This window comes from Tenrec ecaudatus, chromosome 7, assembly GCF_050624435.1.
Source record: "Tenrec ecaudatus isolate mTenEca1 chromosome 7, mTenEca1.hap1, whole genome shotgun sequence".
NCBI classification, from domain to species: domain Eukaryota; kingdom Metazoa; phylum Chordata; class Mammalia; order Afrosoricida; family Tenrecidae; genus Tenrec; species Tenrec ecaudatus.
The window spans coordinates 54,054,725-54,072,415 of NC_134536.1; the positions used below are offsets into that span (position 1 = coordinate 54,054,725).

A 17,691-nucleotide genomic window follows, 5' to 3' on the forward strand; every position below is an offset into this window, starting at 1 on the left:
CTTCCAGGACAGGGGAAACTGCCCCTGTGGGTTTCCGAGACAGTACTCGTACAAAGCCTCACTTTCACCCTCCCTCGGAGCACCTGGTGTTTCTGACCTGGGAAGAACAATGTGGTTAGCAGCCCAGCGTGCAGCCTCATGCCGTCAGAGCTTCTGCTCAGCAAGGCACAGCACCGGCACAAATTCATGACTGAGCGCAGACTGGTACAACACCGCCACAGACTGGACTACAGAAGAGGGGGAAAGACCATGATTGAGACACGTGCTTTATGTCAGATAGAAGAGCTCATAAAATTGGTCCAGGACCTTTCAACCAAGGCAGTCAGGACATGATTGATAAGGCACACCCGAGTCATGCAACTGACCCCTGTACTGTGGCTGGTATGCTGATCTCAATCGAGGACACCTAGGCAAGCCCCTAAGAGAGACCGGCCCTCCCTGGGCTGGCTGGAGAAGGGTGGATGTAGTCTCCTTCCAGATGCACTCTGTTTGAGGGCAAAATTATGTACATCCTTAATTATCAGAAGGAATTCGATAGAGGCTTAATCCACTTGGGGGAGGGGAACAACTCTGCAAATCGATTTTAGGTTTTCACTGTCATCCTTAGCCTGCAATGAAGGGCTCGGTATTTAACCCACAGTACCCTATCTAGTCAGTTCCAAATCATGGCAATCCCACGTGAGTCAGAGCAGAACCATGCCCCATTCTAAGGTTTTCTGTGGCTGCTGTTTTTGCAAAGCAGGTCACAGAAGTCCTTTTTATTTTTCATTTTGAGGCAGACCTGAACATTAAACTGTTGGTTTGGACTCAAGCTGTGAACCCTTTGTACACCCAGGGACTCCTCCTAGGCATAAAAGCCCCCCAAACCCACTGCCATCAAGTTGCTCCTGACTCCTAGCAACCTTATTTATGTAGCACAGAGCGAAACTACTTCCTAGGGTTTCTCAGATGATAAATCTTTATGGAAGCAAACAGCCTCACCTTTCTCCCTCAGAGTGGCTCATGGGTTTGAACTGCTGACCTTGAGGTTAGAAGCCCCATGCTTAGTCTCCAGGGCTCCTTCCAGGGCATAAAAATTAAGGCAAAACCAAATAAAACAAAAACAAGAAAACACACAAAACATTCTCCCACAAGATTTTCTACGAAAGTAGCTCCAGTCACTGAAGAGAAAAGCACTCCTGGTGGCTCAGACCCAAAGCATCTCTCACTAGCTGGCGACTTCTTCGAAGGCATCTGTTTTATCTTTAAAAGGTACAAGACACACGCGAGACATGAACCATTTGTGAAACAGGCTGCCAACCCTGGGCTTCTTCCTCTTTGGGATAAAAAAAAATCCACAAGCAAAGGCATAGTGATTAGCACTTATTTCAGCATGTATCATTCTAAGACATTATCACAGAAACTATGTTCCAATTACTAGCCAAAACACCGAGCATTATTTCCTACGATGTCTATTCCTTTTGCTCCTAGTAATATAAACATTAACAGCTGGCTTCACTTCTGTGTGCTTCTCAGTCACTGACAATGGTTAAAAAAAATTGGTGCCAGAGAGGGAAGTAGGGGAAATGTCAGGGAACAATTCTGGAACTTCCTGGGCTTCCTATTGTGCAAATTATTTATCCGATCAGAAGTAACTCAACTACCTACAATTTGGTGCCTGTGGTAATCGAGGAGCCTAACTACCAGGGCTGGCCTGGACCAACTTCCTGCCAAGACTCTTGAAGCAGATCTTAAAGGACATCCCACTGGCAAGCCCAGATTCCACCCATCAGGGGAGGAGCAATTTACAGGGAAACCCAGGGCCAGTCCATCCTGACAAGCTCTCAAAACCTCACTGCCATTGAGCCGGTTCCTACTCAGTGACTCTAGAGGGCAGAGTAGAACTGCCTGCCTCAGCTTTCTTCTGCAGGGCACCTGGCAGTTCCAGCCAATGCACAACCAACCCACTGCCCCACCAGGACTCCTGCAATAGTAAGAACCAAAAAACACCAGTTCCTCTGGAGCCCCGTGTAAGCAGTCGTGGCAAAACCAACCTCTTGAGTGAGCTAAATCTCCTGGTCCTTTCTGTCCAGCAAGACTGGCGATGGAACTCAATCCGTGAGTGGTGTGTAGAGATTACAGGGGCCTCAAGAGTTACCAACTGGAGGGAACGTACCATCAGTCTGAATTCCCAGCCTTCCCTCTGCAGCAGCCTAAGTAACACAGTGTTAGAGATTTCACAGGTGGAATTGGGGTTTAGAGAGCTGTTTTTGCACCTACTTTCCCCCAATGCTCAAGATATTTTAATGTGCTATATCATTGATCTCCTCAGTATTTTATATTCCAAATATAAGAGGAAGGTAGTAAGATTCTGTACCAAAGTAGCGCTCTTGAATGCGCTGTACAAACATTAAGAGATTTTAGTCAAAGGTATTCCTGATTTGACCCATCGGATCCTAGGTTTAAGAACACATTTGTCCAGCCAGGCAGCAGCTGTGGCTGCCTTCATCTAGTGTCTCCCATCTTACACGGAAAACAGAAGAGGACCGCATTTTCCACTGCACTCCTCTGAGAAGCCGTCACTTGCTATGTGAAGACGCGTCTGCTTGAAATCACCCAAATCACTATCACTGTCAACTGAAGATTCTGCCCAATGAAAGCCACACAAAGTGAGGCAAAGAGAAACTCAATGCCGAGCAAGTCCGTCCCACTAGGATCTAAGGCCTGGCGCTCTGACCTGATGGGGACTGTGGTAAACAACTTTCACTTTAACAAAGAGGCATAACCTGAATTTAATCCTGAAGAGACATCAAAGCCAAGAAGCTGGTCGACATTTTCCACGGTAACTGCTCTAAACTGTGTGTGTGTATGTGAGGGAGAGAGAGAGAGAGAGGAAAACTGAAGAATGAGTGCCAATTAATGGAGAGTGGGGAGTCATAAAAATTAAGTGCTTCGTGATCCTGAATTGGATCCTAGACCAGAAAAGGAGGATTCGTGCTTGTTTTGAAGGGACTCTCAGTTGAATCTCTTAAATGAAACTCAGAAATTCCTCAGTGGTCCTGCAAACGACCCCTCCTCAGCAAGCATGCTACTTCTTAACACTTTCGCTTTGGGCCAAGATAATAACAAACATGACCTTGTCTGAAAGTCCTCAAATCTTATTGAGGAATGTTATCAGTTTAAAAGTGGAATTCTTATTTAAAAAGTATCTAAAAACTTTCTGTTTTTTTCCCCTTTAGAGCACATTTTCCCCCTAAAACAAAACTGATATGCTATATTAATTTTGCACATTTTTATCTGGTTCAAGGATATTTTAAAAGGGTGGATAAATTATCAAAGACATATAATTGTAATTGTCAAATTGATGATCAAATCTGAAATACCAGCCAGAATTATAAAACATGACAAACAGAAGAATTCCATTTTTGCCTGTCTCAGGCCTTTTAACACCTGCAAGATCAACTGCCAGGTCTGCCTGATGACTGTGAAAACTGGTGTGGGTGGGCACAGTTGTTTACAAGTATGTTTTGCTACCAAGAATGTGGCTTATAAAAGTGCCTCAAATATATGAACCAAACGTTTAAAGCAAAACTGACGGGAGTAAACCATTTAAATAGAACCACATGATGATTAAAACTTACCATTTCAGTAGATTCACAACAGTCAATCTGATCACATTTCAAGTCTGTCCACTCTTGACACAGATTAGAAATACTAATGCCAGAAAGCATTATTCTTTTTCAAAACATGAAATCCAAATGCCAACTTCTGAGCGTTTTGCATCTTAAAATCCCTTGGCAATAGGTTTTGGCAATCGGTTGGCAATAAAAAAAACCCCAACTAGATAAGCTATCACTACACCCAGCTGTCTCCACCACAGGCAATCAAGGCGCAGCCACATACCAGTGGTCCCGAAACTCGTCCGGAACACCAAATTCCCCTGCTCGTGAATGGTGCTGTGAGCTGAGACTGAGCTGGCACTCAGCTCACACTCCTTAGTCAGACCAGATGCCCTGGCCACCCTCCCTGCGGAGGGGAACAGCAGGCAGACAAAGCCCTCTGCCTCCTCCACCCCCCTTGGAGTCTGTGCGGCTGGAGAACACTGGAGTGTTGTGCCAGCCACTTGGTGCCCAAACGTGGTAAGGGCACTTCAGATCCAAGAGGACTGATGACTCCAAACAGCACGGACCAAACAGAATTGGCCAGGGGATGGTTTCAACCAAGCGAAAATGCAAGTCTGGCAAGTGTCTGCTGTCAGCACAGCTTGCTTATACTTGCACTTGTTCAAAAGATTGCGCTACTGAACTATCAGCAAGGCCTTTGTACTGTTAAAAAGTAATGACCTATACAAATTACATCTGACGGGATATTTTCACACACACACTCACCCAGACTGAATAGATAGTTGTGAATGTAATAGAGCACATTGGGGGTAAAGGTATAAAAACTTTTTTTTTTTAAACCATAACCAAACTCCTGAGGGAATGAATCAGTGAACTTGGAAACAAAGGACAGGGAAGAAGAATGGAAATGGTAAATGGAGGAAGTGAGAAAAGTGCTGTTACTTTGTAGAGACTGTGGTCAATATCATGAAACAAAAGGAGGAGGAGTTATTGAATGGGAAATGGGTTTGCTCAATAAACATTCACCCAAATCATAATAAAGAGATAATCACATACACACATCTGGTTAGTGCTTTTGGTCGAATGCATCTTTTCCTGTTGCCACAAAAGAGAGATTTTCTGAGGACTGGAGATTATTTTACCTTAGGAATACGCCCTATCAAAAATAAAATGTACTCCTTGGGTTTTAGACAAAATTGCTAGAGAACTGCATTCTATATAGCAACTTGGGAGGGGGTTCCAGTAATGGGGGCTCCACCCAGGAAAGGTGGCCTTAGCTGTGTTTTGCTATGGGGCTGAGAGAGGGATCCACAGAAAAAGATGTCTTGGAGCCACAAAGACATGAATGTAAATCGTTCCCTCAGTCCTCACGTAATTGAGTGATCTTGAGTACTCTACCTAAGTCTTATGGTGCTTCAGTCTCCCTGCACAAAAGAGTTAATGGTACTGACCTTGTAGGGTGGATGTAAGGATTCTAGATAACACATGCAAAGACCAAAGTAAGTGGTTGGCATACATCTCAAATTGATTTTTTTTTCTTCTTCTATGAAAAGCAGGTACTCTCTTTATCAAAGACAAATATAACTTGGTATAGGACAAAAGCAAAGAGGAAACCAAGTCACTAGGTTTCATTGCTGTAAGCGAATTAAAATTCCTTCCCCATTTCCTTACGGCGAGCCTTGAACATGCAAAAATCCAGAAACATGGAGACCACCATGCTCCACCCGTGCACCAAACTTCTTTCCCCTTTTTGTGGAGTTTGTGAATATGCATCCGAGCAGGCAGGAAAACCCTCTGGTGTGGAAAAGCCACCACCTGCCCTCAGAGATCTTGCAGGATGATTTGCTCCCTTCCCCCCTCCGCTCCCCTCAGCCTCCGTCTGACCAGAGACACCTGGGCCACAGAGGTGATCACTCTGTAGCCCAGGCAGCATGTGGAATGAACTGCTCATTCCAGGGAAAGGTAGCCAACTTCCCCTGAGAGCTGAGTGGAAAAGCCATTTTTGTTTGGCCCCCGAGGACTTGCCCTCACATTGTATATTTGACCTCCAACACTCAGTCACCTCCTGGGAATCTGAGCTCAAGTTTCCTGGCTCACACAGGATCTCTTGAAGGGCCTCCATGTTACACATGTGCAATTCCCTTAGGTGACTAAGTGCTTCCAGGGGCCGGACACATCCCTGACTCCAATTTTAGTCAAACGAAAGTATACCTAACTTCAAAAACAAATCAAAACCAGAAGACAGTGGGAGTAATGCAACCATAGTTAAAACACAAACACACACACACACACACACACACACACACACACACACACACACACTCCTTATAGACTTCGGTGAGGTTGGATGGATTCAGACCTCTCCATTGTCTCCTGGGAAGTGTGAATTCCAAATAGTGGGAGGAAGCACCAGGGGAGACAACACCATTCTGGGCCTGAGGGAAAGACAAGCATGAAACTGTCCTCAGAAATCTCTTATGACTAATATATTGACCCAAGTTAAAAAGACATAGAAAGAAAGAAATTGCCTGTGTCATTGGCAGGCAGTCCACATTTTACTTACAACCTGTATCATGCGTGTAATTGTAGGCATAGGGAATTTAATAAAACCTCTCATCTCAAGAAAACCTATATGCAGGGTTCTGTCATGGTTTCCAATTGTCTCACTCCCTAGGTTCTTCCTCCAGCTGAGCATGGGCGTGATGATCCTCACCCTCTAACGGCACACTCCCAGGCACAGAAACTACATCGCAGAAGGTTAACATGAAATTGCCTGTGGACTTGCTGTTCTTCCGCCCAGAAACCTCTGACCCCAGTCATTCCTGTCCGCTTACTCCTTCCCTAAATCCACATCTCTGCTCACATGCTCCCTCTCTGGAGAAGCCTTCCCCACTATCCCATCTGAAGGAACACGAACACACACACACAGACACACACACACACACACACACACACACACACACACACACACACACACCCTCTAGTCTGCCTTTCCCCCTTTCCTTTTGTCTCCCCTTATGTCCACTCCTATTACAGATGCATTAATTTAGTCTTTTCTTTTCCTTGTCTCTTCACCTCCCCACCCCCACCCCGAATACAAGTCCCAAGAGGGAGGAAATTTGTGCTTTCACTGCTTTATCTCATTTCTTCAGCATACCTAGAAGACAACGCCAGCGTTTGTGCAAACAATGAATGGATGAGCTCTAAATGCTCCTGCCAAGGGTCCTACAGCACCAGTCCTCTTACCATTGAGATTTACAACCACACCTCCTCTGAAACATGCACAGGGGCCCAACACATCAGTAAAGGACTGGGTTCTGAAACAACCATCTCAGGTACCCCGGAGCTTACACAAAGTGAGCTGCTTTTATACTATTTCCAGCCTCGCCCGCTAATGAACACCACTTGTCCTCCTCTACAAAATCCCAAACTCTCCACGCTCACAGAAACCGAGACGTCTTTTCTTACCATACTTATCAGAGGAGCCGGTGAAGAGGAGGTAGCCAGAATCGCAGGTCTGGGGTTCGATATCCAAATCTCCCAACTTCAAAAGCAGTCTCTTCCCCTTTGGTACTGTAATAGTCTTTTCACAAATTGTGTGATTGGGGTAAGTCCCTGGGTAATTCTTGGATGTCATTGTGCCACTGTCCTGGTAGGTCACGATGTGTCCACAGCCATTACCTGTTAAAGAAAACAACGTGAAAGAAGTGGAGAGACTTGCCCTGAGGATTAAGAGGGTCCACCAGCCCGTGGCTTGCTAGCTGATCACAGTAACCACTATGCCACCAACACTCCTGAAAACCCGAAGGGCAGATCTGTTCCGGTCTGCAGTGTCTCCATGAGATGAAATCACCTCCATTGCAGGAGGTCTTGTGGTGGCCAATGAACAGGCTGTCTTAGGCAGGAGAACCCATGTCTCAATGCAACACCAGGTTGGCATTCTCACAAGGGCACTGATGCAAGACTGTTCTTTAAAGGAAGTAAAGGCCCTGACTGTCCACGTAGGTTCTTGTCACTCAAGTCCACCCATCTGACTTTGAGCACCTTGATGTAAAGCAGCCCCAGGGAAACTGCGTTGCTCAGCAGCTCGACACCACCAATAGATATGCCGAAGAAAGATAAGGCCTTCTACTCCCACAAAGAGGTACAGTCTCCGAATCCCGCAGGACAACTTCTACTCTGTTCTACGGGGTTGCTATGGATCACAGTTGACCCCATGGTAGCGAGGTTGGTTTTGTTTTGGTTTCTTAGCATTATGAAATCTCTTTCAGTAAGAAGAAGAATACACATAGCAAACGACGGGGAAAGATGAGAAGCAATGGAATCAACATGTACATAATCATTAGCATTTATTTTAAAGTGTATTTTTGAAAAAGCATCATGCCACAACAAAGGAAAATCCCAGGGTGTCACTTGTGCTCAACCCTGTAATTATACCTCTTTTCAGTTACTTCCACCCTCAAACCCCAGAAAAACATGTTTCAGCCAGTGATGTCAGCAAAGGTTGGGCAGTTTCTCAGACACGCTCATCTGAGCTTCCTCAGGAAATTTTCTCCTTTAAATATCAGAACAAACTCTGTGTGTCTGATTCAGAGTCGACTCGATGGCAGTGAGTCTGGTTTACTGGAAGAACCTGAATTGCAGAAGCACCGCCGAGTTTTAATTTAATAAAATTTAATAAGAAGCGAACGACCACCAAAATGATCATCTTCATTCTTCCCTAGGGAAGCACCCTGGAAGTGGATTCTTTTGAGGCAGCGCTCAGTTTTATCCCATGGGTATTAACTGCATGGGGAATTTTCACCCTCTTGTTCACAGTTTTGTTTTGCTTTTTAAGTTGGGATCTGATACCTATAACCCATCGTTCCAATCACATCACGTAGATTGTACAATTGCTACCACGCTCAGTTTCCAACCATTCTTTTCCCTCTCTTTCGCCGTTTTGGTGCCTCCCAAGGACTAGGTGTAAATAAACCCAAGATCCCGGGGGAAATGGCAAGCGTGTTGTCTGAGGGAGCACTGTGACGTGGTGCTTAAGTGGTGGGTCGCCAATGGGGATCACTGGGACAGGAGGAAAGCTCCTTCACAGCCTGCGATATGCAGAGGACTCAGTCTTGCTTTCAGAAGGCCAAGAGGCCTAAGAGCACTTGCTGATTAAAACCAAGGACTACGGCGTTCCATATGGAATACAATTCAATGTAAAGAGACACAATCCTTACAACTAGAATAGTCAAAATCATGGAGAAAAAAAATGGAAGGTGTCAAGGATTTCGCATTTTATTTGAATCCAAAATCCGCTCCTGGAAGCGGCAGCCAAGAAATCAAATGAAGTATTGGATTGGGCCCATCTTCTGCATGAGATCGCTTTAATGTGTTAACAGCAAAGAGGTCGGTGCGCCTGACTGAAGCCATGGTGTGTTCAATGCCCTCACCTGCATGTGACAGCTGCACAAGGAATACGGAAGCCCCCACTAGGCTGAATACATTTGAATTGTGGTGGCAGTGAAGAACAGTGACAGTACAATGGGCCACCAGAAGAACAAGCAGTCCTGGAAGAAGTGCACCTAACATGCGCCTTAGAAGTGAGGATGGTAGGCTGACTTCACCTCGCATACTATGGACACGATATGAGGCCATTCCTTGAAAAAGGACACCCTGCTTGGTAAAGCAGGAAATGGCGGTGGGGGGGCGGGCGCAGAGGAAGTGCCTCAATGAGATGGATTGAGCCAGTGACTGCAGTAATAGACGGTAACAGTGAGGGTGTCTCGAGCCGACAGCGCTTCCTTCAGTTAGGTGCTGTGAGTTACAGCAATGTGACAGCGCCCAACAACTTTGCTGCCTGAGTGGAGAGGTCGGTGGGTGACTTTTACTTTATATTGTATGCGTATGATGTTATTCTACATGTACTGATATCCATGTTAGTTTTAATTAAATAACACATCACATATAAGCAGGAAAAAGATTTCTATGGAATGATATTAACAAGGAAGTCACTTGTATTTGGCAGGCTGTTCCTTATCCCTCTCTATATTTTTAAAACACCTTTGTACCACATCCAAGTTTCTCACATTTGATTAAGGAGCACTGCATAATGTCTGGGGGGGGGGCCGCATAATGAGGGCCCCAGTTTACTGGAGCCTTCATTGTAGAAAAATTCCTGGGGTGAATCGTTCCCTGATGCTCGTCAATCGATGGGAGATCCTAGGCTAGAACTCCCAGGTGATCTTGTCGTGGCTTTAAAATTTTTAAGACACTTTGTTTCATGTCCTTATTTTATTTTGTAGCACGCACCTGCTTGTACTTAAGCTGAGGAAAACCTCTGAACTCCTGCCGGGTGAAACTTCCCAGTAGACACTTTAGCAATATTCTTCTAGTAAAATGAGCAGCTCCCCAATGAGATGCAAGTGACTAGGGAAATGGTAATCAATTAATGAAAAACCCACTAAGTGGAAGGTTGATGAGGAGCTTTAAAATAAAGCCATCAGACCTATCACCACTCAGGCCCAGGCCACTGAATGGATCAAGCAGATCTTTTATCTCCGAACAGGATAGACTGTGGTGTTGGTGGAGGAAGTGGGCAGGAAGCGGCAGTGATTCAGTAGTGTGGGGTGACCGCTAGAAGAAACTGCCCCCACAGCCAAGGGTCCTTGGGAAAACTGGGGAAAGAGGGATGTTTCGCCAGAGGGCATTCTTCTAATCTCCAAAGAGGTTAACAATATATTTATCTTTCTCTTCAGCTGAACTGTAGTCTAATTGCCAAAGCACAGAATGGCTAAACTCCATGCTACTTCCCCGCCATCTTTAGACTGAAAACCCCTTTCCTCCCGGCCTCCAGGAGCTCACGTGTAGCCATAGTTGGTCTGTGGGACCGATCAATCACTTATCCTGACCACTGGTGCACTCAGAACTTGATGTACACAGTTTGGACTTTTAAAAAGCTACAAGCACGCGTCAAGACGGTGGACCTCTCAACGTGATGTGCAGACGACGGCTACGCGTTTTCATTCTGAGCGATGGGGACAATGTAAACTAGGACAGCGCTGCCGCCGTGGTTAGGCGCCAACCTACGCATGACAGAGTGGACACGGCCCGGTCCCGTGCCGGCCTCACAAGAAACGGGCAGTCAAATCACATCTAGTCCTCACCAGGTGAAATGAAGAAAGAATGAAAGACCATGTTATAGAAAAACGTTTCTTTAAAATAGGATGCATGGTATGCCCAGAGATACAAGGCGGGGAAGGTGTCCACAAGTGTGCCTTGGTTTTCTGGTGCCGCCAAACCCAAACACCACGGAGTGGGTGCCTTCCGCAAACAGAAATGTCGTTTCTCACAGTTTGTGAGGAAAATCTGAACTTGGGGCAGTTGTGCCAAGGGCAAGCTTTCCCCCTGTGCTGGCTCCGTGGGGAAGGGTCTTGTCCCTTTCTCAGCCTGGGCCACCCTCCTCATTGGGTGGCGTCTATAGCTTCTCCATCTCTGCTTGCTTGCTTGCTTGCTGACTTTCCGTACCTGATTCTTGCTCAGTCTGAGTTTTTGTACAAGAGTTCAATTTAAGACAAGCCCTATACTAATACTGCATGTTAATACATAACAAAGAAAACCCATTCCCAAGTGCGATTAAAACCACATATACAAGGAGTAGGATTTACAACACATATACTTGGGGGACCCAATTCAATGCATCACAAAGAGATTTATGTTATTTACAAGAATAATAAAGACTGTAAATTCTAAAAGCAATATAGCAAAAGATAGATTTCACCTTTTCATCCATGCAACATTGAAAACTCCTACTTTTAGCCCTCGTCTTATAACAGAGACTGAACACTGTTTCTGTGAACCAACAGATGTGAACTGTCATTAAAGTTCACTCAACAAACAGGAACTTAATATAAATCTTAGTGCAAGGGGCTCAGAGTTGTGGAGGGAAAGCCACTTTAGCAATAACTGCCCGAGTCAAATGACAGGGGCAAAAACAGAGAAACGGATTCATTCTGGGTTTTTCAGTAACTGAAATTGCTTAGATATACTTATACTTTTACACTTAAGTTTTTAGCATAACCACAAGGTCAGTAGTCACTCCACGAGCCACTCCAAGGGAGAAAGATGAAGCTTTCTACTCTCATAAAGAGGTAGTCCTGGAAACCCACAGGGGCAATTCCATTCTATCTGACATGGCAGCAATGAGTCAGAATCAACCCAACAGAAGTGAATTTGATTTTTCTATTCAGGACATACATCAAAATTCAAATTATTGTATTGACAAAAAATAGTGAATATTTCATGGGCTGCCAGAAGAACAATGAAATCTATTTTGGAAGAAATACAGCCAGTATGCTCCTTAAAGACAAGGAAGGCGAGACTTGGTCTCGCCTACTTTGGACAAGTTATCGGGAGGGGAGGGAGCAGCCTCCGGAAAAGGACATCATGCTTGGTAAAGTAGAGGGTCAGTGGAAGACCTCTGAGCAGATACCTTGAAATAGTGGCTGGAACAAAGGGCGGAAGCAGGGTAACCACCACGAGGTGGTGTGGCACACGGCAGTACTTAGTGCTGCTGTGTACGGGATAACTGAGAGCTGGAACTGCCTCGACAGCACTCACCAACAACATTCCGGAGGAGAGAGGGGCACCCTGGTGGCACGGTGGTTAAAGCCCTAGCAGCCAAGTGAAAGGTTGGCTAGTTGAATGTACCAGCAACTCTGCAGGAGAAAGATGCAGCAGCTGGTTTCTCTTAAGATTTGTAGCCCTGGACACCCAATGGGGCACCTGTGCTCAGACCTACACATCCCTCTGAGTCAGAACTGACTCACCAGCATGTGGCCTTCGTGAGGCATGAATAAGCAAAACATCTTCTAAATACACTTAGAAGAAATTCTAGACACACAGGCTTCTACACCAGTCAATCCTTTCACTTTGTTTAATTTTACTCACTGTGAAAGAATGGCAATTACTTCCTTAAAAGACTACGTTCTTCTACTTCATTGTTAGTAAAACTGTATTTTACTAACGGAAAGGCACAATTAAGATATATCTGGTACACACCAGTTTCCCTAATACTAGAAAGTGTAGCATCTGCTTTTTTAAAAAACATGCAAATAAAAAAAACACTTAACCAAGTGACACTTGTTGAGAAATTATTTGGACAGAACACAAGGAAGGTTAATTGTGAACTACGCAGCAGAGTTGGGCTCAAACCAAGAGTACCTGGGTGGATGGCACAGACCACAGTGCTTGGCCCTGCTGTACACAGGGTCACGGTGCGCTGGAACTGACCATCAGCCCGGTTAAGGCAGCCGTCTCCAAACGTTTGACTATGACCCACACGTAGAACAGAGATTTCTTCACCATCTCCTCAGAAAGCCCTCACACCTATCCACATACAAATAATAAGTTCGTGATGTGATTATTTTTATGATTTGAAATGTACTATGGTCTTCCTCTTCTATTCCATTTCACTTAAAAAAGATCACAACCATACGGGGTGTGCCACTGAACTTATTTCACTGTGTCCTAGTGGGACACATCATGTAACTGGAGAAATACTACAGAGAAACGTCACAAGGATAAAACCATTGCTAGAAACATGGTTTCACTGTAGATGTTTTGTTGCTCTTCTGATATCCGAGTTGCAACAGGTCTAGACACATGCACCATCATCAATGTGTGGGTGTGAGAAAATTTCTCCCCGTGTCTAAGATCGAGTGAGCTCTTGATGACTACAATCTTTTCAACCACAAAGGGGAGTTTGCAATTATTACAGGGCTCTTTGTCTGGGAGCGAGGCAAACGAGTTCCTCGGTTCTCACGAATTTCATGTAGCATCGGCCACCCTCAGGCACCGACTTTGCTCTTGTCCAATTGCGCTGGGCTTTTCTCGTGTGTGTGGCTCCAAAAGAATGACCACCACTGGGCTGAAGGGATGACAGAACAATTATTCAAAAAAAAAACCTTCGTTTTCCTGAAAAGAAAGTGAATGAGGTCGCAAGAGAGAGTCACCGCTACAGAGGAGAAACACACAGTCAAGGTCGAGAATCAAAAGAAAAGCTACTGGGGAATCTTTTAAAATCTTCTTCTCACCACTTGTGAAATCGATGCAAACAGGGCTAATGAGCTAAGGAAGATGATAATGTGTTTGTCTCAGAAAATGAAAGACATTTGAAAGTCAAGGGAAAGGGAGCACAAAGGCTTTATTGTGACAAGTCTCTCCAAGACAGCTCTCCCCCAAAATGCTTCCTGGTTGCTAAAAGTATCACTTGAAAAAAGCAGGTTTAAAAAAAAAAGAAAAGAAGCTGGTTTGAATGTTTAAAAATAATATGTAGTAATTCAAGATTCTGTGTGTGCAAAGGCATTAACAATTTCAATGTGAAGATATTAAAAAACGTACTTACACACAAAGGAGAAAGGATGTGGGGGAATCTCAAAACCCAGTTCAATTTTTAAAAATAATGTTCTACAAGTGATGATAACTGGCCTCCACTTGTTTGGTCTGAGCTCATGGAAAACCACGCAAGGAAATGTTGCCTGGTCCTGAGCTATCCCCACAATTGGATACAGAAGATGGTATCAGGGAGATCCACTGAGTTTTCATCTGCTGGTTTCTGGCAGACTGACAGGGTTTTCCTTCTCCACCTATCTTAGTGTGCAAACTCCACTGAAAACACTATCTGTATCCCGGAAACATGCAAACGTCCAGAAGACACACTGGCCTCCCACCTGGAAGGCAAGAATTCTACCATGGGACCCGCGCTGCTTTCTGTTCTCTCAATAAACCAGCGCAACACTACAGCTAATCTCTCTAGCCTTTTGATTCTGACTGGAAGGTAAAGGATCCTGGAAGAGGTAAGGGTGTTGGAGAGGACTCTTCACACACTCAGCATTTCCAAAGTTCACGAATCATTTCTATATACCTAGGAGGCAACAGAGCAAAAGAGTTATGAACCTAGATTCTGACAAAGCCCTACCCAGGACTAGCTGTGTGGCACTGGGTGAATCACTTCACTAGTCCTCGTCTGTAACACAGAGACAAGGACAGTGCCCAAGTCACAGGATCATCGTGAGCATCACATAAGGTAACACTAGCAGCGTACTGAGCATAGAGGACACAGAGCATAGCATATTCTAGGAACGCATTTTCATTTGTTTAAAAGTAGCATAGATCTTAAAATGTCAAGGATGGGACTTTGAACTAGTTGACTCCATCACTCACTGGCTAAATGGTCTTAGGAAGTCCATGGTATGGTGTGAATCATTTTTCTTTATCTTTAAAATTCCTAACTGGACGTGGTAAAAATGAATGTGGCTATGTGGGCTAACTGGTCTTAACTGCTGAGAAAGGCTATTTAGAATACACGTCTTCAGATGTAGCAGTGCTCACCAAGTGCTAGGCCGGCATATCCCACGCTGTGGGCTCAGTCCTTAGGTGTGTTCCAAGGGGCACATGTCTCCATCCCCCCAAAAGAGCTGCAAGGTGAAACAGCTTGAAGAATCCCAACTGTCTGCTGACCACAGACATCTCCAAGTTCTTACAGTGCACTGATACGCTTAAGGAAGAGGGGGAAAGGGTGGGGGAGGCTATGGCTTTGCATTTCCCAGAAAACTCTTTCCTCCTAGGCATCTCATGGGACTACTGTTCTTAGACACATGGGCGAAACCCTGGGTTAACTTCTCATAAGCAGGACACACAGAGAGGTCCCTAAGAGGGCTTTGGGGATTAAAGAGCTGGTGTGGAGAAGTGGACTTTGACCTTGAGAGTTCTAAAAATGATCCCGAAGTTGTACTATGTGACTGATAGGAAAAAAACAACAAGACTTTCCCCATTGCTGTTACGAAAGACAAGATTTTTACAGCCATGGAAACCCTAAACAGGGTCCCCATGGGTCAGAATCAACTCCATGGCCGTGAGTTTGGTTTGGGCTTTGGCTATTAAGTGACAAGTACTTGGGAAACATTGACAACAAACTGGATACACCGTGTGCGGAACCTGCTTAATTTCACAGATGAAAACTTAAGAAACAACTTGTTTGTACAGCAAAACACATTGAAAACAGCTAGCTTATCTTTGTGGGTAGACGCTCAGGATAAGGAAGTCAACGAGAGAAGACGCCATTGCTCATAATGGCAGGACGTTGATGTGATGTCCTAGCTGCTGCTACAGAAGCTGCAGTTCGTTCCTTTCCCCTAAAATAAACCAAACCAAACCTGTTGCCTCTGAGTTGACTGTGACTTATAGCAATCCTGGAGGACAGAAGAGACCCACACCACAGACCATCCCAGGCTGTGATCTTCCCAGAAGCAGACTGCCACACCTTTCTCAGACTTCAGTGTGAACCCCGAGCACCTGGGGAGCTTGTTAAAAACATTCACTGCCATCCTGTCCATGTCCCTGTGGCAGTTCCATGATCTACTGTCAACTTGAGTGAAGGGGTGGAGTCTAGCCTGTCAATCAGGTCATAGCCATTGAGGCCTTTGTATGGGCATGGCCTTCTCCTGAGGATTCTGGGAACTCCTGTAGCCCACCTCCCTGGAGGTGGGACACACTCTCTGCTTCATCTTCCTGCTGACAAGCCACTTGGAGCTATGCCGATGGAGCCAGAACCCTGGATCTGGAGGAGCCACCATGGAGATCCAGCACTGAGATGCTTCTATTGCCACTGAATCCACAAGACTTTCTACCCACTGGCCTGTGATCTTCCTGCACTCAATGTCACTGCATGTGTTATAAATATGAATCTGAAGAGGAATTTATAGATTGGTATCAAAATATGGGCTCATATCGGACTTATGGACTTAATCCGGGCTGAGATGTTTTCTCAATATACAACTGGTCTTTTACATAAAGCTCTTTATTATAAACATACGAGTTTTTAAGAATTTGTTTCTCTAATCAAGCCTGACTAACAGTCCCCAACCCAGAGCCACCCTATTGGGCAGGGTAGAACTAGCCCTGTGTGTTTCTGGCATTGTAACTCTTAATAGGAATGGACAGTCTCATTGTTCTCCTTCAAAGTGGCTGGTGGTTTTGAACTGCTGCCCTTATGGTTAGTAGCCCAACACATAACCGCTACACCACCAGAGATCCTTAGTGCCTAGAAACCCTGTACTTCCCAAAGTGCATTCTCTTGGTCCACAGGGATACACTGAGTGGTAAATCACTTAAAGTCTCATCACTGTTTAGTAAAGACCTTCAGTGACTCCTTTAGAAAGGGGAAATTCTTCAAGTTATCAGGTATCTGTGGCCTTTTTTTCAATATCTATTACTAAAACTGGAACATGTGCATATGTCCATTTCTCTGACATACCTGATTTAATGGACAAGTCCAGAACAAGCAACAGTACTTTCCAGAATCTATATTTCAGTGTTGGTGGCACGCCAGTCACCTGGACAAGAGCATCCATTTAGGAATTACTTGAGGATCACTGTGTAAACTAGAGAAAGAGGCAGGATGAGCAGCATGCTGGGAATGGAAGAAGGTACCGCAGAGAAGGGGGAAACAACACAAAGTTTATTGAAGAGAACACAGCGAACCTCAGGAGGGAAAAAGAGGATTAGCACCTCCTCATACACCGAATGAGGTCTGAAACACGCGTTGAGAGAGAAAAATGAGCTGACAAAACTCTCATCATGCTCTGCAGTCCTGAAAATTACGCTGCCTTAGCGCATCTGCAGTCTGCGCTGCTAAGTACAGATGGTGCAATACAAGGCCACGGTTAGCTAGCAATCAAAACGTGAAGACAATTCAGGTTTTCGGTGGCAAATGTGACCACCTCTAAGGGAATACTGTTATCCTGCCCTCTGGAAATTGTGTTCCACCAAGACTTGTTTCCGGGAGCTTGCAAGCTCCCAGCATGCTCCCAGGGGACCACCCTAAGGAAACGCAGAATGTGGATAGCCATCAAAGGGCTCTGTCACTCTGAATCTCAGGATGAGTTAGAATCAACTCACTAATCCCTCAACAGCTCTCAGAATTGTTGGGACTAGGTCAGAGGCGGAAAGCATACTCGATGGACAGAAAGACATTTGAAAACTGGGTTTTAAAAAATGACATAATAAAACAAATGGAAAAGTGACAATTGGTGGCTATTCAGCCCATGAT

At 45.0% G+C, this 17,691-nt stretch overlaps 1 protein-coding gene across 2 annotated transcripts in view; it reads right to left on the reverse strand.

The window, feature by feature from the left end:
* The window catches only part of DCBLD1 (discoidin, CUB and LCCL domain containing 1), a 70,589-nt gene that overhangs the window by 42,121 nt on the left and 10,777 nt on the right, over positions 1-17,691 (reverse strand). For both annotated transcript variants that reach the window (XM_075554628.1, XM_075554629.1), the window contains exon 2: positions 7,071-7,283. In XM_075554628.1, the coding sequence (XP_075410743.1) occupies positions 7,071-7,283 (213 nt within the window). The remainder of the gene's footprint in view (positions 1-7,070; positions 7,284-17,691) is intronic.